Below are 21,418 nucleotides of genomic sequence, written 5' to 3' on the forward strand. Positions count from 1 at the left end.
TTGGTTTTCAAACGAGAACTTCATCCCACTTTCTGACCGAGAAATTAGGACGTCCGACCGAGATAAATAGATAGTGCATCATTGATTGATCTAGGTGTAACGAAGTCACAATCAGGACTTCGATAATCGAACCGTGAAGAAATATATATGAAAGTGAATAGAAAATTTAGAGAATGAAAAACAAACTGGAATGAGATTCTGTTTATTGAACTTACTAGAATAAGAACACGATTACAAAACTTAAATAAAGTAAAGAATAACTAAGAGAAATGAAGAGTCTCATTTACTAGAGATAAGACCAAGAGGCTTGGAAAATCCAAGAGACTCTTGCATAACAAAAAGATTCCTTAATTGTTATTATTACTTTAATTTCTAACACTCCCCCTTAAAGTGATGTCCGATGAACTAGTTTCAACTTAGATCGTAGATCTTCGAAATGACCTTTAGGAAGTGTTTTTGTGAAGATATCAACAACATTGTCTTCACTCCTTACTGCAGCCATCTCAATGATTCCCTCTAGTACTTTTTCATGAATAAAGTGATGCTCCAACTCAATGTATTTGTCCTCGCATGAAACACAAGATTTTAAGTTAATTTAATAGCACTCAAATTATCTTCATGGATAGGAACCGGCTGATCAAACTTGACATGAAAATCCTCCCAGAGTCTACGAAGCCATATGCACTCCTGTGCTGCGTGAGTTGATGCTTTGTATTCCGCTTCTGTTGTAGACAAGGATACCGATCCTTGTTTTCTACTACCCCAAGATATGCTAGTGTTTCCATAAAGAAAAACAAACCCATATGTGGACATTCGATCGTCTCGATCTCCAGCAAAGTCAACATCTGCATATCCTTGCAAGACAAATTTCGCATATTTCTCATATAGTAGACCAATATCTAGTGAAGTATTAATATACTTCAAAATTTTCTTCGCTTCTTTGAGGCGTGGTTTCCTTGACTCCTACATGTATCTACTTACCACTCCATCTGCATAAGCAATGTCAGGCCTTGTTATAGTCAGATAAATCAGACTTCCCACAAGAGCACGATAAGGACGAGGATCTGGTAGACATGTTCCTTCGTCTCGACTGAGTCTAGGATTTATGTCAAGAGGAGTATAACTCTTTTTTCCATCAGTCATACCGAATTTTTTTACCAACTTCTTTGCGTAGTTGATCTGCGATACAAATAAACCTTTATCAAAATTTTCGATATGTAGACCAAGGAAAGTTCCAAGTTCACCAAGCTTCTTCATCTCAAAACGAAGAGATAGCTCATCTTGTAGACGAGCAACCTCATCATAATTATTGTCTGTCAATATTATATCATCCACATAAAGAAGCACCATAACCATTTGTCCTTGACTCTTCTTTATAAATAGACTTGAGTCGGATTCTGAAGCCTTGTACCCACAAAATTAAAGATATTCTACAATCTTTCCATACCAAGCACGCGGGGCTTGATTTAATCCATATAGTGCCTTCTTAAGTCTATAGACTAACTGGGGACCACTAGTCTGCTCGAATCCATGTGGTTGTTCCATATATATTGGACGATCAAGTTCTCCGTAGAGAAATGCATTCTTGACATCCAATTGCCACAACTTCCATCGAGAACTTGCTGCTAAGGCCAACACAGTGCAAATTGACGTCATCTTCGCAATTGGGCTGAATGTCTCCTCGTAATCTTCTCCATACTTCTGTGAGAATCCTCGAGCGACCAATCTAGATTTGTATCGATCTATGCTTCCATCAGCCTTTCACTTGATTTGATACACCCACTTACATGTGACTGCTTGAATATTAGAAGACTTCGGAACGACGTCTCATGTCTCATTCTTCTTGAGAGCATGCATTTCCTCCTCCATTGTTGCCACCCATTCCTTGACATTCTTTGCTTCATTATAAGAAGTGGGTTCCTCGTCGTCTATTGCGTTTTCCAAGAAACAAAAGAATGTTGTTACAAAATTATCATCCCTGAATCGATAGGGCCTTATAATGTTCCTTTTTGGTCTAGATTCCCCATTCTGTTGTTGACTTGATTCTTCCTGATGTGGACTTCCTGGAATCTTTTACCGTTTGCTTCTTCATCGACTGAAGTATCTTGAGCTAAGTCAGGGCTCCCCCTATCACTATTATCACTACTACAGGAGCTTCCCGTAGACGTGGGAATGAGAAGATTAGTCTGAACAGTTTTTCTTCAACATCCTTCATGTAGTACGAAGAAATTTCGTCGAAAACAACATCTCTCGACATAGTGCATTTGTGGGTTGATGGATCCATACACTGCCACCCTTTCCTTCTCTAGTCATAGCCGACGAACACGCATTTGACTGCCTTTGCATCTAATTTGCTCCTTCTCGAGTCTGGAATATGGACATAACAAGTTAATCCAAAAACTCGAAAATGCTTAACATTTGGCTTAAAACCAAAAAGCATCTTGAATGGAGATTTGAACTCATTTGGGCTAAGAGGAACTCGATTGATGACATGAGCAGCACAACTCATGCCTTCTGCCCATAACTGCTTTGGTATTCTTCATATGCAGCCAAGACTAACAAGTCTCTATAAAATGTCAATCTTCCTTTCGACTATCCCATTCTGTTGTGGGGTCTCAAGACAGGAGAGTTCTCTTTTTATGCCATTTTGCATACAAAACAATTCAAACTCTTTTGAGCAAAATTCCCCACCATTATCTGTCCGCAATACTCGAATTTTTCTTTCTTGTTCTCCTTCTACCGTCTCCTTGAACTAGAGAAATTTAGAGAACACTCCAGACTTCTCTTTCACAAAGTACACCCAAGTGAACCGGAAAAAATCATCCACGAACAACAACATATATTTACTTCCCGAGTATGAGGTAGTTCGAGTTGGTCTCATCAAGTCACTATGAACTCGATCCAAAGGACCCTTACTTCTCGATACAGAGTTGTCGAATGGAAGTCAATGAGCCTTCCCATATTGACATCCTTCACACACACTACCCTCCTCAATTCTCAGATCTTCAGGTAGACCTTCGACAAGTTTCTTTCGAGACATAACACTGAGCTTAGTCATATTGACATGCCCAAGTCTTGCATGCCATAAAAAGAGGTGCTTTTGTCGTTCACCTTTTTTATGTACGAGTTTGAAGCTGAAAGGACAAATAGATCATTTACCCGAGTTCCAGTATGAACCACATCCGCCTTGATTTCTTTCACGTTCCTTAAGAACTTCACATCATGTGGACCGAACAATACCAGATTTCTAGCGTCTATAACATTTGCAACCGAGAAGAGATTCTTTCGGATTCCTGGAACATGGTAGACATTATTCAAAGTAATAGATTCTCTTTTATCGTTATCAATGACAACCGATCCTTCCTTTTTAACTTCGTGAACCGAGTTATCTTCCGTGATAATGTCACCGCCCCCATTATGAACTCAACTCGACAAAAACACAGAATCATCTCTAGTAACGTGATGTCCGCACCCTGAATCGACGATCCACCTTTGATCGATTTCTTGTTTACCATGAGACGCCTCTGTTTTCTTTTCCTTCGAAGTTGTCACATCGACATGAAAAGCTTTGTCCCAATCCTCCTCAACATGCTAGTTAGACTTTTCTCCGAGATTTGAACTAACAAAATTTCCATTCAAATTTACTTGACAATCTCTCTTAAAGTGTCCAGTCTTGCCGCACTTGAAACACTTAAGGGGCTTTTTAGGAATATTTGAAGAATCCTAACATATTTCTTCCTTCTTCGACTTTCCCTTTTTCCAGCTCGATTTCTTCACGAACAACGCATTGTTCGACTTCTCATTTATACTCGTTCCAGCCATTTGTGCAGCCAATGACTCTTGAGATGATAAGAGATTTTCAAACTCCTCGAGTGAAGGTTGTTGAGCCCAACCTTGAATCGAGGTGATGAATGAAGTATATTCAGGTCGAAGTCCTCGAACAATATGCCTCTTTGTTCGAGCCTTTGAGATTTTCTCATCTGGGTTCAATAAAGAAATTTCAGAGCATATGTTCTTTACCTTAAGAAAGAACTCCGAGACAAATCCGATTTGTTTTGCGGCTGCCAACTCGTTTTCAAGCATCTAGAGACGAGCCTCATTCTTCTTGTTGAAAAGACGATCAGGCGTTTCCCAAATCTCACGAGAAGATCCACAGTCGATGATGTGTTCGAACAGATTGTGGAAGATTGACCTCTTCAACACAAATTCTGCCTTTGCATTGAGTCTCTTCCGCTTCTTCGATGCTTCCGCATTTTCAGCAACATCCTCAGGAGCTACATCATCATCGTCTACGACGATGTCCCACAAATCTTCCCCAACCAGGTACGATTCCATACAGGTTTTCCATATCCGGAAGTTTGACTGGTTTAACAACTCCAAACCGAGTCCAGCTACACGACCACCACTTTCCATATCGAAAAACAACGATATCTTCTTCAACAATATTACCAAAGCTCTGATACCATGTAACGAAGTCACAATCAGGACTTCGATGATCGAACCGTGAAGAAATATATATGAAAGTGAATAGAAAATTTAGAGAATGAAAAACAAACTGGAATGAGATTATGTCTATTGAACTTACTAGAATAAGAACACGATTACAAAACTTAAATAAAGTAAAGCATAACTAAGAGACATAAAAAATCTCATTTACTAGAGATAAGACCAAGAGGTTTGGACAATCCAAGAGACTCTTGCATAACAAAAAGAGTCCTTAATTGTTATTATTATTACTTTAATTTCTAACACTAGGGACCTCCCATCCGCTTCGCGTCCCTACAAACTTAACCTCACACCACTACGCTAACAAGCCTCATCTATCACCACTTACCCCGTCTACTACCTGAACCTTCTCCCATAATTCGAACCCGGGACTCCTAGTCATATTCCAACGACCAACCCACATACCAACTGAGCCAGGACTACACATGTGTCTAGACCTGAATGCTTATCCACAGTCCGTGGTTAAACCTACGCACCAGGACTACACATGTTTCTAGACCTGAATGTTTATCCACAGTCCGTGGTTAAACCTACGCGTCTGTGCTCGATCCGATGCCTGAACTGGCCCGCCAGCTTGCCTAAAGGCTTGTTTGCTTCTTCATTTTTAATATTTATTTTATTTTGTGCATTCAAGTGTATTAATTTATTTTTAAAAAAATTAAAAAATATATATATAAAACATAAAAAATATTATTTCAAAATAAGCCAAAAAAATATATATTAGATAATGGTCTATTTGAATCTTATAAGTATTTTAGTTAAATTTATATAAAAAAAATTAGCATAAAAGTGTGTGGTTTAGGATTAATATAAATAAAAAATATTTAGTTATGGGTTCAAATCTAAAAAAAAGAAAATAGGTCAAATTTTTTCCACGTTTTTCCTATCTAGGGCATCACAATTCTCAAGGTCGGCACTCGTCCATTTTCACTTGGCAGAATATTTTCCTACTTTGTTTATTAACCCTCGTCTAATGATAATTTTAATTGTCGGGAGAGACTTTTTTGACACTGTTTCATTGATTTGTTCGGTTTCTTTACTTAAACACTCATCATTCGAAAACTCAAATCAGTTTGTCTTTAGAAACCCTCAACAAATTACATGATTGTTGGATCTTTTCCATTAAGAGTTTTATTTTTATAAATAATTTATATAATTTGATATCTAGATCATTAATTTTGTAAACGTTATCTTATATAATTTACTAATTAATTTCTCTTATATAACTTCGAATAATAATAATAATGTATAGTTTTTAGATAATATAAAATTATAAGAAATTAAATATATATAATAATAAATTAAATAATATTTTGGTGAAATTAATATATAACTTTGTTTTTTAACTCATTATTTTGTCATCTAGATAGCTGAGATAATGTTAAATATTTTAAAGATAATGAAGGTCTAGATATTCAAGATCTTATTTCTTCTATCAAAATGGTGTAGTATATTTGTAATGGAGTCAAATAGTCTTTGGGAATCGATAATCACATATAAGTATGGTAATGATTGGTCTGGTTGGTTTACCAAAATGTATAATTATCCAGTGGAGTGTAGCATTTGGAGGAGAATTTATTCTATGTATAAAAGTTTTCGTGAACAGTGTAGATTCATTGTGAAGGATGATTATTCGATTAGATTTTGGGACGACATTTGATGTAGTGTTAAAAGTCTAACTACGACGTATCTCGAGCTTACTTCTATTGATGTATGTAGAAATGTCATAGTTAAGGACATGTTTGATCATTGGTCTAGTGGTTTCGTTAGTCGAATTTAATTTAGAAGGGGATTAACTATTATGGAGACTTCGTTCCATAATAGAGTTGTACTTTTGGTAGGACGTAAACAAGTGTCACTGTCTGAACAAAACGTTATGCGTTGGCAAAATATTGATAGTTTCCATGTGAGGCATTGCTACAAGTGTTCGCTAAAATAATTTCATATATTTTTTGTTGGGAAAAACTTTGGTATTCAAAAATTCCATCCAAGATCTCATTTTTGGATGAAACGTTATTCATGGTGGAGTTTTAACAGATGATATGTGCATGAAAAAATATTGTATTATGATTAGTCGTATGTGCCATAAAGAGGTTGAATCGGCAATTCATTTAATTTTGTATTATTGAAGAGTGACTAATATTTGAAGTCTTTTGTAGAGTATTACTGAGATTCATTGAGTAATGTTCGAGTCTTTGGGTAGTTGTTGAAAAGTTTAGATTGATGCGATTGATATGTAAGACTTACATATTTGAGTTATCATCCCATATTTTTTGGTGGACTATCGGGTTGGAGAGAAATCGTCGAACTTTCAATGATCGTAGTCGTTTAATGCGGATCATTCATAATACTATTATTACGACGCTTTCTGAGATTCGTTCAAGAAGACAATAGAGTCTATCTCGAAGATTTATGAGCTCGATATCTTATTGAGTATTTTCTTTTTATATTATTATTTGTAGTTACAATCTTTTTCAGATAAACTCAGTTTTTGTTTTCTCTTACAAATGGTCTTCGTCTTCTTTCTTCCATAAGATCGCTAGACAATCAACTCTTCAAGGTACAGGAGATCTAAGGCTTTGTTTCAATTTGGAGCTAGCCGTTCTACATTCAAGAACGCAAACCCACACTCTCCACTTACTACAACCTCGCTCTAATTCTCTAATTGCCTTTCGACGTAACCCTCTGAGCATTTCGCTCTTCTGTTTCCTATTCTCTTCTGGTGATCAAGAGACGACACAAAGAGGAGATGCAATTCTTTGGTGGGTCTGATATCAGTCCTTCGCCTCCGCCACCGACCGCTTCAGGAAACAATGCACACGTGATGTATGTTTTCAATAGGAATGGGGTTTGTCTCCTCTATAAGGAATGGAATCGCCCACTTCGAACCTTGAATGAACAGCAAGATCACAAGCTTATGTTCGGTCTCCTCTTTTCACTCAAATCTCTTACCGCCAAGATGGATCCGACCAGGTGAAATCTTTTCTCCGTACCATGATTCAGATTAAAGTACTGTAATCTATATGAGATTTATCTATTTCCCGTTGAATCGCAATTGTGTCAATGCTGTTACTAACTTCAGTTGTCTCATCGTTAGTGTTCACAAGAGATTGAAATTGATATAGGTATATCCAATATTGTTGATTGATTCCTGGCCAAATCTGGATGATAGCTTTGTTTATGACGATTCCCAGGATAAACTGGGGATCATTATTATCCTCAAAGGCATTATATTTGCTGAAATTCACATAAACCCTTGCCCATTTGTGTTTGTGACCTCTAGCTATTTCTTGAAAGCCTGAACCTTAAAGTGATGTTGTCTGTCGTCAAAACCTCAAAGTAAACTTATATCTGGTTGATGTGTTTTGTATTTTGGCAGTGTGGAGAAAGGAAATCTTGGGGTGCCTCAGTTACCAGGTCAAGGATGTTCCTTTCACAGTTTTAGGACCAACACATACAAACTTAGCTTCATGGAAAGTCCATCTGGAATAAAGGTCTGCAATTTTTTTCAGAGCTTTGTTTCATGAACTATTTTGAAATTCAAGCATCATTTATGGACTTTTTCCTTGGATGAATTAGCTTGCATAACATCATATAGTTCCACAGAAAGATAAAAAGATTCGATAATACTATTAGAAACAATGGTCATCACTGTGACTCCATAAAACTATCCTGTCTGTGCTGTGTTGTTTTAGAAGAGGGTGTATTTAGATTATTTAATAAAGGATACTGTTAAATTCCTTTATTGGGGATGCTTTATGTCCTCTGAAAAAATGTCTAAATGGGTGGAAGTGGTATCATGATTCATAAGTTTAATTGAGTCCCGAGTTGTAAAAGTAAAATTCCTTCATGTATCTCCCAAGAGGAGATTGTCTGATTTGGGGAGTCTTCTCGGCTGGAAATCGGTGATGAGGATCCTCATCCTTCATATGTGTTTAGTCCAATGGTGCCCTAGTGTAATGTGGATTCTGACCATGTCTACCACTTTTGGAGTGGCCATCTTGATAAGTTGATTTCTTTATTTCATGAAAAGGCACAGTGGGAGCTCCCAAAATTTTTTTGTAGGACTAATTCATATCCTAATGATATTAGTAATATAAATGAATTTGTTGATTAGGTCGAGGTATTTGTTCCACTAAATGTGGTGCCTTTACTAATTGATATGAACCGAGTGGGACAGTTATTTAGATGGTATGAATCATGAGGAGGTTTATGTCAATGTGGATTTCAAGGATGATGATGACGATGTGCATGTAATTTGAGCAAGACAAGAGAAGAGCATATGAGAGTCTTAAGATGATGGGTGTAGAATGGATGGGAGGGTAGGTTATGGGATTAAAGAAAGCTTGTGAATCCTTTGAGAATTGGATGGTTAGCCTTGAGAAAGGTAATAGTAGAAAGAATGAAGTCCTCATTGTGATTTTGTTAGACTTAGTGACGAAGCTCAGATTCCATGATAGAAGATTGAGGTATGATGATTCATGTATGATTTGCATTTTTAGTTTGTGTATGGTTTTTTTATGCTTTGGAAATGAGTGGAGTTGATCTTCTGATGTAGCTCAAAGTAGAACTATCGAATTACAGCTATGAATTAAGAGTGCCTTCAGAATTGCATAATGTGAGTAGAGAAGAGATGAAGACAGATTGAGGACAAATAGAAATTGCAGCAGAATCTGCCATGAAGAACTTAGGGTTAGATGAGAAAAGATAGGAAATTTGGATTAGATGAGAAAGGGAACCTTTTAGAGAGGAAACGATTTGTCAAAAAGTTCTAATTTCCTGGCTTGCCAGCTGCCTCCTCTCTTATAAAACAATTCTGTTTTATTATTTTCCATTATTTTGCTGAAGAAAATAGGTTGTTACACAGCTTTTATTCCCTGCTGGCCACTGATTTTTCCGCCAGCTTATCTTAGAGTTAGAAACCCTAAACCTAGTTATTCTCTTGTAACATCTTTATGGTTGTGGAGGCTTGTTTCCCTCCCTCCCCTTCCTTTTTCTTTTAGTTTACTTTGTCTTGTTGTTTGAACCGAAAGAAGTTGCTTTATCAACAGGTCACAATTCGCATCTTGATTAATACAAATTTTAACATTAAAAAATAAATAAATTATTGTCCTCTAGAACAACATTATGTGAGCTGGTGAACCTGTCATTGTAGTTTTTATATTACTGAAGGTCTCATACGTTGTATACTTCAAAAACTTATCAGGCATGGAGGTTGATCTCCTTTCTCTTGAACTTGGACTACTATCAGCTGCTTCATTAACTTCATTTTTCTTCAATTTTAGTCAATAATTTGAATATCTTACCAGCAATTTTGTAAGTTAACTTATTAACTGTTTCATCATATTTTGAGGACTACCTGGAACTAGAAACTTATTCAAGGTACTTGCAGATTAACCAACCCAATTATATTAGCATACAACAAAGATAATAAAGGAACAAATTAAACACCGAAAAAAAAAGAAACAAAGAAACGTATTCAAGGTCATGAAAGATTTGGCTTCATGAGGGCCTTGAATTATTTCAACAATGAAGTATCAAGGAGTGTTAAACTTTTTAATTGGCTAACTTTTACCATATGCTTTTCTATCCCTATTTACTTGTTTGAAAGATATATTAGTGACATTGTTTCCCCTTTGGTGTTTTTTGACTGTGGAATAAGAACCTTTAGATATATTACTTCTTTTTTTCTGAGATCTACATCTATTTATTTATTTTTTGCGAAAAGGAAAACTTTGTATTAATAATGAAAAATATTTGATGAGCTTCAAATGAGATGCTAAACAAGATCAGTTCTCATTTTCTAAAGCAAATATATGCATCATAAATCTTTTTAGTTGAATACAACTAGCCTAATCAACTACATTGCTAACTCCATGTGTCGTTGATAACATCTGATGAGATCCAGTCCCCATTGCAAAACTTTGCATAGCGTCAAGTTGGTGATGTTTGTTGGACTCTGCTTCCTCACTCGACTGTGGATATCCATCTCTATATATGGGACATTTACTCACATGAGCATGCATAATCTTATATGCAAAGAATTTTGACTCCTATATTTCATTAACAGACATTTATTTTGAAGTTGTTTTATTTGTATGTCATCAAAATCTCTTCATTTCTTTCTGGACACAATTGATTATGAACAATACATCTTCCTCATTTGAAGCAAGCATGCACTCATTTTTAATACTTCTTTTGGTTCTAAGAATTCCAATCTAAACAGATAAAAATGACATGATAAAATCCTATATTAATATAATAGGTAAAATTAAAAATAGGCAAGGAAGGCAGTGTGCTGCCTTTAACTTCTTCTGAAGAAAATGTTGCTTATATCATTTGTCCTTTTAATTCCTATTTGTCTGTCCCGAAGAAGTCACCTTGAAGCGACTACTCCTCTCATGGATGCATGCACTCGTCACAGTTGAACATTTTTTTCTTGCTAATAATCACAGTGAAACTTGGTCTTGCTAGATATGTATATTTGTCAAGAGCAAAGCGGGTACTCATATTTTTTCACGAAAACTATCTCTACCTTCCAAGATTATGGATTACACAAAGATTTCAAATTCAATGTCCTAAACTAATTATATGCATAAAAAACTCCTAAACTTATGCCGATTAAATCAGGTTAGTTTTTGTATATTTACCTTGATTATATGATTTAGTCACAAAATTCTATCAGGTTGATCTCTAGAAGTTGAATGTATTAATATTGGTGAAGGACATTGATTTTTCATAAAATATGTACATAAATAAGAAATTCAATCATTTATAGGGATATCTTACTTGATTGGTCATTTCTTGTTTTAGTGCTTATAAAATAAGTGCTAAAGGTGGAGAAATCACCATGTTAGACTGAGCTTCCCACACCTATAGATTGGGAGGGGTATATGCTCTATCTCTCTTGCCCTTCTTCAACTTGTTCTAGTTTGTCTAATCAAGATGGTGACATGTATGCAAGCAAATTTTCGTCTCTTTAGATTTTATTATTTTGGCTAATAAGTCTTTTTAGATATAAAACAACAAAATTTATAAATTACAATAGAATCGTGGGAAGAAACAATTAAACACAATCTATGAGGTCTGTGCTTGAGATGATGAATCTATTAGGTCGAAATGGAGATACCGGTACTCTTCTAGCACAAGTGTAAGTGTCTTCCTTCCTCTTGAAGACTGAGCATTTGGTAAAACTTCTACTAGAATCTTGCAATTGATATAAGTAGCATGGCTTGGGAGTGCCAGTCTTTTTTTTTGGTAGTTAACACAAGTGCTGATTATCCCATGATAGTCAAGAGTGACCTGAATCAGTCTGTGCTTGTTTTCCTTTAAAAAATTTTAGAGGGAATACACTTATGAGTTAGGCTAAATATTTTACTTATGGGTTAGGTAAAATTTACACTGCTTCTGGTCTTCTTGGTGGTGTGGAAGAATGAGGTTTTGGGTGTGCTTGTTGTTTATCTGTGATGAGTAACAAAGACAAACTTGTAATTCTTATTATGTTTGCCGGCTGTGAAGGAATAACAAAACATTCGTGTGCATGGTTTTTCTTCTTCTACAAGGAGTCAAGGCGAGCTAAGTGATTCTTATGTAGAGAACATAATTTGTGTTGGCTATTTCCAGAGGATATTAATATCTGGAAGTTATGAGTTAATAGATGGAGGTGATAGCTGGTTGGAGTGCAGTTATGAAGCTAAGGCTTGCAAAAACACGTTTTTATATTTGTCCTAGAGGCTTGTATTTTGTTTTTCAAGATGCAGCTGTTTGTATAACCGGCTTTCATTTCTGTTTAAGAGGTGAACATTCATTTCATTAACATGGTGAACCCGAAGTTTGTTCACATGAAGGAAACAAAAGGAATCCAAAAAGTCAAAGAAGAGACAATAAAAAGGAAAATCAGATTCCGAGCAGTTCAAAGAAATCCCAAGGTCACCCTTATTTTATTGAAGGGAATGCTGGAGGAAAAAACCCATTAATCATTTTGGTCTTCGATTGCGCTCATTTCAAAGGGTGCACCACATGATGAAAAGGGTGATCTTCCATTATGCATCACCCAGTCCATTGGGCTCAATATATTAACTAACAATACTTAGTTGGCATTCAAAATAAGTATCTAATGGATTGTGATTTCAATAAATCCTGTTTAGCTGACAAACGGCATTTCTTACTCATTACGAGACAATCACTTTTCACAAACCTTGTGGTGCTAATTGTTTTCATCCCCATCTAATGGAAAACCTTTTCCATCTGCCTAGCCTTATTTTATTGATAGGTTCTATAGGAACTAGAAGATCCCATTTGGTTAAATGCTTGGTGACCAACTCATGTTCCTTCCATCACAATTTTTCTGAACAAGTACCTGATAACAAGTCTAACGGTGGATATTCCCTCAACAGATTCTTTCTGTTGCGAGTGGGCAATGAAGGATATGATACACTGTCTCTTCATAAATCTTGCAAAGGCAGCATCTATTATCCAATGCAATATCTTTCCTTTTGAATTTGTTGAAACTAAGAACCTCCCGGTGGATGGCCTCCCACACAAAGAAATGCGCCATTTTTACTTTTACATTAATTAGTTAAGCGAGACTAATTTCTATTCAAAAGACAAACATGTCTTCCAAGTATAGTTGTGTTTATCCGGAGGAGATCATGCTTCAAAGTTCAGATGTATCTTGCACCTCTAGGAGTGTGGCCACAAAAATGGACTCATTCTTTAATCAGTATTATACATAAACCTCAAACAAACTGTAAATTCAGGCTCTTAACATGTTAGTGAATTGCAGGTTTAACCTTTTCCCCATGAATATAACTCATATTTCTGTTGTTAGTAGCTATATTTTCATATAACCATTTGTGGAAATGAAACATTCTTATTACAACTGCATAATAAAAATCGATTCTTGGACAATTCTCGCGTATTATCATTAGTTTTCACCTGAAAACCTAAAACTGCACACTCTTATATATCTTGACAGATAATTCTGGTGACTCATCCAAAAACAGGCGATCTAAGGGAATCTCTGAAGTATATATACAACTTGTATGTAGAATATGTTGTGAAGAATCCACTGTATACTCCAGGCACTCCAATCAGGTTGGCAAACATTTTTCTCTTGTGCCCTTAGATCCCATCTTCAATGCACTTGAGCAATTAGTATTGCATCCAAAATGTCCATCTTAAGTTCTATATTTCACTAACTCTTTTTGTTATAAAATGAACACATCCTAAGGTTCTACACAATGTTTTCTTTTTTAATATTGCAGGTGTGAACTGTTTAGTACAGCACTTGACCAGTATGTGAGAGGCCTTGGTTGATGATGTCTACAAATAATACTAGAAAACCGATGAAAAGGACGATGTTCAATCTATCCTACTTTTGAGATGATCATTGAGCTGAGTGTGTTGGTTGGATACATTCTTCTTTTGTATGAGTTCTTTGAAGTGTCATTGCTATCAAAATGAAACTCTATTATATATGGTTTTTCATTTTTCTTCTTTTAGTGTTAGTTAGTAAAGTGTGAGACTTCGTTATGTGATCATAAGACTTCACTCGTAGATTTGATTAATGAATGTTGTTAAGTTCTACATTTGGCTCAAGATTATTATGAGCATACATACAAAGTGAATTAAAGATGCTCCATCATAACTCTTTCTTATTTGTTTTTGGTAAGAAAACTTAGTAGAATGTGTACTGATTTTCATTTATTTACAATCTTTTTTGAAAAAATCATTACAATTTAATCAGAGGCATTTAGTTAACATTAAATTTTGACTGCATAAACTTGTAGATTTGCTAGAGAATAATAGTTAAAAAGTAGTCTCATTTCAAATTAAGATAAACCATCTTGAACAAAACAATTTTATAATATTTTTATCCATTTTTTATATTACAATTTTGACTATTTTTTACCCTTCAAAATTTTTCCCTTAAATGTAATTGATTAAAATATTTACATTAAAATTTGGTAACAAATAAGTTTTTTTTTGTGCTAAAAAGAAATATGTAGAAATTTTTGTTATATTAAATGCGATATTAAGTTGTTAATCTGAACTATAGATTAATGTGAAATTTTTTTTAAAAAAAAATTATTCACATCAATATAATTTAAACTATTAAATCACTCATTTTAAATATTCAAATACTTTTAATTTGAGAAAATCTCAATAATCAAGATCAAATAAGCTCCAGATAAAACCTTATACATAATTTGTTTCTCAGATTTATAATATTACTCATAACTACAATCCAATGTTATTCCACCAACAATCAAATTTAGGTAAAACTATTAGAATTAATTTTACCAAGGTTTAAACCCGAACTAGCTAGCATGATCCTTCTCAGTCATGACTCCATTTTATTTAGGACATTCTTGTAGTTTTGGAAAAAAAACAAAAAATGAATGACCTATAGGATGAATAAAATTTGAGAACAAGTAAAGTCGGGAAGGTAACACAATGCTCACCATCTTTATTGATTCAATCCATACGCCTTTTTTTTGTCAATTTAAAAAATGACAAAGTAGGCTAATAAGAATAATAATGATAGATCACATAAACATCACATTATAGTCATTAAATTCATATAAACGCTAAATTTTACGAGTTTACTTAACCACCGATTTTACTTAAACTCTCGATTTTGACCGTCGTCTTACTCATCCTAACTTTTTCTTATTTACCTTTTTGTAAGAAAACTTGTAGAATGTGTACTGATTTTCATTTATTTACAATCTTTTTTGAAAAAATCATTACAATTTAAGGCATTTAGTTAACACTAAATTTTGACTGATAAAACCTTACACCTTTTTACTGATAATTTGTTTCTCAAATTTATAATATTACTCATAACTTCTTTTTAACTACAATCCAATGCTATTCCACCAACCATCAAATTTAGGTAGAACTATTGGTTTTAATTTTACCCAGGTTAAACCCGAACTAGGCTAGCACAATCCTTCTCGGTCATGACCCCCATTTTATCGAGGACATTCTGTTATTTTGGGGGGGAAACGAAAAAATGAATGACCTCTAGCATGAATAAAATTCGAGAACAAGTAACGTCAGGGAGATAACACAATGCTAACCGTCTTTATTGACGCCTTTTTTTGTCGATTTATAAAAAAAGACAAAGTAGGCTAATAAGAATACTAATAATAGATCACCATAAACACCACATCATAGTCATAATGAAAATAAAATCATCCAAAACAAAATATAAGATATGCATATGAAAGAAGAACAACAACAATATTTCTAGTCAAAGATTGTGACTCAGACTAGGCCAAATCCGTATAGAAAGAATCCTGGCAGGCGATGATCATCGATCACTCACCTATATGACTCCGATCGCTTTGGTTTGCTCTGAATTACAGCTTCAATTTTCTCCAACACAGTTGGAGTCAGCAATGGGATCACATCAATTGCCTTCATGTTCTCTATTATCTGCATTATCAATTGAAATTGACAGGACCATTACAAACTGTCATCATTTATACTTCCAAAATGGAAATAATTTCACTCAAGAAAGTTTTACCTGATATTCCTTTGTAGCGCCAGTAATAACAGACGACACATTTGGATTTACAGCACACCATGCAATGGCAAGTTGAGATAAAGGCACTCCAAGCTCATCAGCAATTGGTTTCAATCCATTCACTTTTTTGAGCACATCATCTACCAAAGACCGATTAGCAAGATTCTATAGAAGAAGAAGAAACATAATCAGGTAACTCGATAATGTATCAATATTGTGCTCTATTAAGAGAAAGTTCAAATTTTCCGACCCCCTTCACATAAAGATAATTAATTATCTTTGTCAGATGGCAAGGGTTCTTAACTAAGATACCAAAAGTCTCATGTTCTCCTTGATTAGAAGTGTGAAAGACAAAATTATTCGATAACCATTTTTTTCTTTAAAGTGGTTATAAAAAATGTTTCTTTTGCACATATATCATTAGTCCTGTTTCCAAATGTGATCACATCTAAATCCACATGATTAGAAATCCAGCAAAAATGATGTTACCTTTGCATCAAGAAATTGAATTTTCTAATTGGAAACACAACACTGTGAATGAATTTGGTCACACTAAGTTTAGATACATCAATCTTCCAAATGTGATCATCATCCACTATGGATGAGAAATATGCCATGTTTCCAAAATGAGCATCATCATTATTAGTAAGGAGTAAAGGGCAGGATTATTTGAAAACCAAAGATCAGACCTTGTAGTTTTCCAAAGCAAACCGACTGTCAGGTGGGACTCCAGAGTTGTATTTCCCAGTGAGAACTCCAGAAGCAAGTGGACTCCATGTGGTAAGACCAATACCATAGTTTGTGTACAAAGGAAGATACTCAGATTCAACCTACAAACAAACAAACAAACCAGATCAATCATCATAAATCTAGCTACAAATCATCAAATGAAGATGAAGATCAGTAGTAGTTAAGTTAAACCTTGTGCCTAGATAACATATTATATTCAGGCTGTTCAACAATTGGACCAATAAGATCCAACCTTTCAGCAATTCCCCAAGCCTCAGTAATCTGTTGTGCAGACCACTCACTAGTTCCCCAATAAAAGGCCCAACCTTGATCTATAACAAAGTTCATCGCCCTCACAGTTTCTTCAATCGGGGTTGAAGAATCAGGTCGATGGCAATAAATTAGATCGACGTAATCCATATCCAGACGTTTCAAAGAAGCCTTTGTGCCCTCGATTATGTGTTTTCTAGACAAACCCTTATCATTTGGACCTGCTCCACCCCAAAAGATCTTGGTGGAAATGACGAGGTCCGATCGTTTCCATCCAAGCTCTCTTATGGCTTGACCCATGATCTCTTCGGCACGGCCGTTGGCGTAAACCTCGGCGTTGTCGAAGAAGTTCACTCCATGATCTCGGCAACATTGGAGAAGAGATTTGGCTTCTTTGACATCTAATTGGTTTCCGAAACTGACCCAAGCTCCATAAGAGAGCTGGCTCACTTTCAGACCCGATCTGCCGAGGTTCTTGTACTGCATCTTAGGATAACACCAACTGTGTGTATGTTTGTGTGTGTGAGAGAGATATAAGAGAGATAAATAAATAAGCCGGAGAAGAAAGGTGGACTCCCTATAGTGTGAAATCTAGACAGCTCTATCTATTTTTGAACAAACTTTCCCATTCTACCCACCTCTCCCTTCTTCTTCTTTTTTTTTTTTTCAAACTAAACTTATCTTCTCGAACCAATATTCAAGATGTCTTGTTTTATCTTTCGAACTAACTTAGAACTTGTTTGATAAAAAATAAGGTTTTTAAAAAAATTATATTCATTATACCCTGGATGGAATTGGTAAAAAATCATGTTTTTAAAAAAATTATATTCATTATACCCTTTCTATATATATTAATTAATAATATATTTTGTAAATGAAATAATTTAATTTATATGAAATTAAATAAAATTTTAAAATATAATAAAATAAATATTAATAAATTATAAATATATTAATATTAAATTTTATTAATAAAAAAACTCTATTTATTTATATATTATAATTAATAATACTTTTTTAAATAAAATAATTTAATTTATATTAAATTTAATTTTGAAATATAATAAAATAAATATTAAAAAACTATACATATATTAATATTAACTTTTATTAATAAAAAATAAACTATACATGCATTTACTATCCCCGCCTTGTTTTAATTTCGGAGATTTTTTTAATACCATTCCCGCCCTGTTCGAGTTTTTTTGGTTTCGGGAAATCTCGCGGAACACCGTTAATAATTTTTTTTAAAAAATAAATTAAAATTATATAAATGAATTTTTTAATATAATATATTAAAATTTTATATTATTATAAAGAAATAACATTACTACTCTTATAAAATATAGTGAATAAATAAATATATTGGTGATTTAATATATTTCATTATGTTTATGGTGTTCGGGGCAAAATAGGGATGAAATCGGGGCGGGAAACACAAATACCATCCCCGTCCCATCCCCGTTCGGTTTCGGGGAAAAACCATCCCAAACAGGACAATTCGGTTCGGTTTTTGCGGGACGGTTTTAAATTGTCATCCTTAACTATATATATATTATAATTAATAATACTTTTTTTAAATGAAATAATTTAATTTTTATTAAATTAAATTTTAAAATATAATAAAATAAATATTAAAAAATTATACATATATTAATATTAGCTTTTATTAATGAAAAAATAAAATTTCAAATGAATATTAAATCTATAAATTATTACTATTAAAATTTAAATATTATATTATATAACATAGTATGTTATAGTTTTATTTATATTATAAATTTATTTTAATTAATATAATTAATTAAATTTTTTTAAATAAAATAATTTCAATTGTCTATAATTATAATTTAAATGTCATTTATTTTATTATCATTACTTTATTGAATTACATTATAATATTTTTATTTTATTAAATTAAAAAATTATATTAACTTAAATTAATTAATATATTTATTTAGAATAATTATTTAGAATTAGTTTATATATATAAAAATAGAATAATTTTTTTCATAAATATTTAATTTATATGAAATATATTTAATTAATATTTGTTATTCAAATATATTAACTTTATTTTTTAGTATAATTATTTATTTATTTGAATACCTCCACTTAGAGATGAGATGTCGAAAGATAGAGATAGAATCGAGACAGATTTTCTTTCTTCTATCTTTCTTGTGGCATTCATCATCATTTAAATTTTAATATGGTAGGTTATAATTGAATTTATATTGTGTTTTAATTTTTATTTATGATAGTTAATAAAAATATTTAAAATGAAATAATTTTATAATTTTAATTTATATTAAAATAATTTTTAAAATGTAATAAAATAAATATTATAAATATATATATTAAAGTAAAATATTATTAATATAAAATAAAATATTTAAGTAGAGTGTAATTTTGGTATTTATATGGATAAAATTGTTGATTAGATGTGTGATGGGATATATGGGTTTTGGGATAAAACCTAGTTACATCAAACGAGCTCTTACTTTGTTAACGGTTTAAGCTTATTTATTTTTTATTTTTTTTGTTTTAATTAATTAATTAATATATTTATATTTAAACTTATTATATATATATTATTAATTTTATAAATTTGGTATATATTTAAACTATTATTTTTATAAATTATATTATTTATATTTTAATATATTTTAAATTATTATTTTTATAAATTTAATTATTTATATTTTAATATATATATATATATATTTACATTTCAATTATTAATTTATATAACTTTTTTTATATTGTATTTAATATTATATAAACAAAAATCATTTAAATATAATGATAAAAACATTAAAAAAAAATATAATCTTTCAGAGTGTCATTAAACAAAGTCAAAAGATTTTTCTCAAGAAAAAAAACAAATTCAAAACATAAAGAGATTAAACATTTGAGAAATAATAATAAAAAGATAAGTCTAAAATATTCATCAATAAACAAGTCTAACTAACGTTAACAATTTTAGAAATTTTCAAAAAAAAATAATAAGTTCACCCGATCACTTTTACTGATTTTCCAGAAAAGACATTAATCTCTAACACCATGACAATATATTTAAATTATAATTTTTCATAAACATTTACTCAATACAATTTTTTATTAGGAATAGTCTAGTTTAATTTTTTTATTGTATTGTTTATTTTTAACAAATTTATTATGAATATTCTAATTAACTTTTTTTTTATTGTATTGTCTCTTCACAGAAAAATAAATCATATTAAACGTTCCCAATAACATATGATTGTGAGAAAAATGATAATCTTGTTCTCAATAAAAATTGAGAAAAAAATTAAAATATATCTCAAAATATAAATAATCTAATTTATAAAAATAATAATTTATATATATATATATATAAAGAGTTTAAATTTAAATTAATTAATTAAAAAAAACTAAATTTGAAAATTAAAGTAAGTTAATTTGAAAATAAATAAACAAAGTTAGTTTGGAAAAATTTCAAGAACTAAGTCATTTTGGAAATTGGTTTCTTCCTTTCCTCTCTAAATTATTAATTAACCGAATCCGTTCTCATTAATTAACTAATTAATTAATCATCTCTTAATTAATTAATTAAAATATATTATATATACATATTAAAATAAAATAACATATATATTTCATTTTTACTTAAATTTATAAATATAATATATAATTAAAATTAAATATACAAAATTAATAATTTATATAACTATTATAAATTAAAATAAAATAATATACGCTGAAATATAATATATTATATAAACATTCAAATAATATACATATTTTTATCTTTATAATTCAATTTTATTTCTACAACTTTGGTCTTTATCTTTATAATAAATTGTCCATCCAACTTTTGAGTTAAATAAATTATATCAACTTTTGTAGTGATTTGTAAATTCAATATTATATTTATAGTGAATTGTCAATTCAACTTTTGAGTTGACATTTCATATTAACTTTTAAAAATTATTTTTTAATTCAATTTTTTAATCTTATATTTGTAGTGAATTGTCTGTTTCATATTAACTTTTGTAGTGTTTTATCCATTTAATTTTTGTCAATCTTATTTTTATTTTTATTTTTGTAGTGATTTGTCAATTCAATTTTTGAGTTGATAATTCATATCAACTTTTAAGTGTATTATCAATTTAAATAATTAATGTTAGCGCTAAACTTTTGTTTAAATAACTCTTCGTAGTATTGAGAATTTAAATAGACCCATAAAGTTAAATTTTTAAGTTATGTTAGTTTAAGTTTTATGTATTTATAATTTATTATTGATATTTTTTTATTTATGACTGATGAATAATCTTCTCAGCGAAATTGAAAGATCAAATGCAATATACAACGTAAGTGGTGTTGATGCTGATCAAA

General features: G+C 31.9%; 3 protein-coding genes across 3 annotated transcripts; 1 reads left to right on the forward strand and 2 right to left on the reverse strand.

The window, feature by feature from the left end:
• Positions 1 to 385: 385 nt before the first annotated feature.
• LOC124939358 (uncharacterized mitochondrial protein AtMg00810-like) lies at positions 386 to 1,356 on the reverse strand. Its single transcript, XM_047479838.1, has 3 exons — positions 982 to 1,356; positions 631 to 879; positions 386 to 565 (listed from the first exon to the last, which is right to left on the reverse strand). The coding sequence occupies exons 1-3, from the start codon at positions 1,354 to 1,356 to the stop codon at positions 386 to 388; spliced, it is 804 nt and encodes a 267-aa protein (XP_047335794.1).
• A 5,664-nt stretch (positions 1,357 to 7,020) lies between these two features.
• On the forward strand, positions 7,021 to 14,095 carry LOC124940750 (trafficking protein particle complex subunit 1). The gene is made up of 4 exons (XM_047481289.1): positions 7,021 to 7,479; positions 7,886 to 8,000; positions 13,484 to 13,602; positions 13,773 to 14,095. The coding sequence occupies exons 1-4, from the start codon at positions 7,256 to 7,258 to the stop codon at positions 13,822 to 13,824; spliced, it is 510 nt and encodes a 169-aa protein (XP_047337245.1). The 5' UTR covers positions 7,021 to 7,255; the 3' UTR covers positions 13,825 to 14,095.
• Positions 14,096 to 15,633: 1,538 nt separating this feature from the next.
• Positions 15,634 to 17,591, reverse strand: LOC124940053 (probable voltage-gated potassium channel subunit beta). The gene is made up of 4 exons (XM_047480532.1): positions 16,964 to 17,591; positions 16,732 to 16,872; positions 16,043 to 16,207; positions 15,634 to 15,951 (listed from the first exon to the last, which is right to left on the reverse strand). Exons 1-4 carry the CDS (start codon positions 17,525 to 17,527, stop codon positions 15,838 to 15,840), a joined length of 984 nt encoding a protein of 327 aa, XP_047336488.1. The 5' UTR covers positions 17,528 to 17,591; the 3' UTR covers positions 15,634 to 15,837.
• Positions 17,592 to 21,418: the final 3,827 nt, after the last annotated feature.

This window comes from Impatiens glandulifera, chromosome 5 (assembly GCF_907164915.1).
Source record: "Impatiens glandulifera chromosome 5, dImpGla2.1, whole genome shotgun sequence".
Lineage (NCBI taxonomy): Eukaryota > Viridiplantae > Streptophyta > Magnoliopsida > Ericales > Balsaminaceae > Impatiens > Impatiens glandulifera.

What these genes read in the sequence shown, in the direction of transcription:
- LOC124940053 (XM_047480532.1), bottom strand. Translation starts at nt 17,527, where the DNA reads ATGCAGTACAAGAACCTCGGCAGATCGGGTCTGAAAGTGAGCCAGCTC. An exon ending in ATATGTTATCTAGGCACAAG is followed by an intron (nt 16,873 to 16,963) that starts GTTTAACTTAAC and finishes GTTTGTTTGTAG; the next exon opens with GTTGAATCTGAGTATCTTCC. An exon ending in GCGCTACAAAGGAATATCAG is followed by an intron (nt 15,952 to 16,042) that starts GTAAAACTTTCT and finishes TTGATAATGCAG; the next exon opens with ATAATAGAGAACATGAAGGC.
- LOC124939358 (XM_047479838.1), bottom strand. Translation starts at nt 1,356, where the DNA reads ATGGTTATGGTGCTTCTTTATGTGGATGATATAATATTGACAGACAAT. An exon ending in TTGCTTATGCAGATGGAGTG is followed by an intron (nt 880 to 981) that starts GTAAGTAGATAC and finishes CTACTATATGAG; the next exon opens with AAATATGCGAAATTTGTCTT. An exon ending in ATGTCAAGTTTGATCAGCCG is followed by an intron (nt 566 to 630) that starts GTTCCTATCCAT and finishes GTTTCATGCGAG; the next exon opens with GACAAATACATTGAGTTGGA.
- LOC124940750 (XM_047481289.1), top strand. Translation starts at nt 7,256, where the DNA reads ATGCAATTCTTTGGTGGGTCTGATATCAGTCCTTCGCCTCCGCCACCG. An exon ending in GCCAAGATGGATCCGACCAG is followed by an intron (nt 7,480 to 7,885) that starts GTGAAATCTTTT and finishes GTATTTTGGCAG; the next exon opens with TGTGGAGAAAGGAAATCTTG. An exon ending in AAAGTCCATCTGGAATAAAG is followed by an intron (nt 8,001 to 13,483) that starts GTCTGCAATTTT and finishes ATATCTTGACAG; the next exon opens with ATAATTCTGGTGACTCATCC.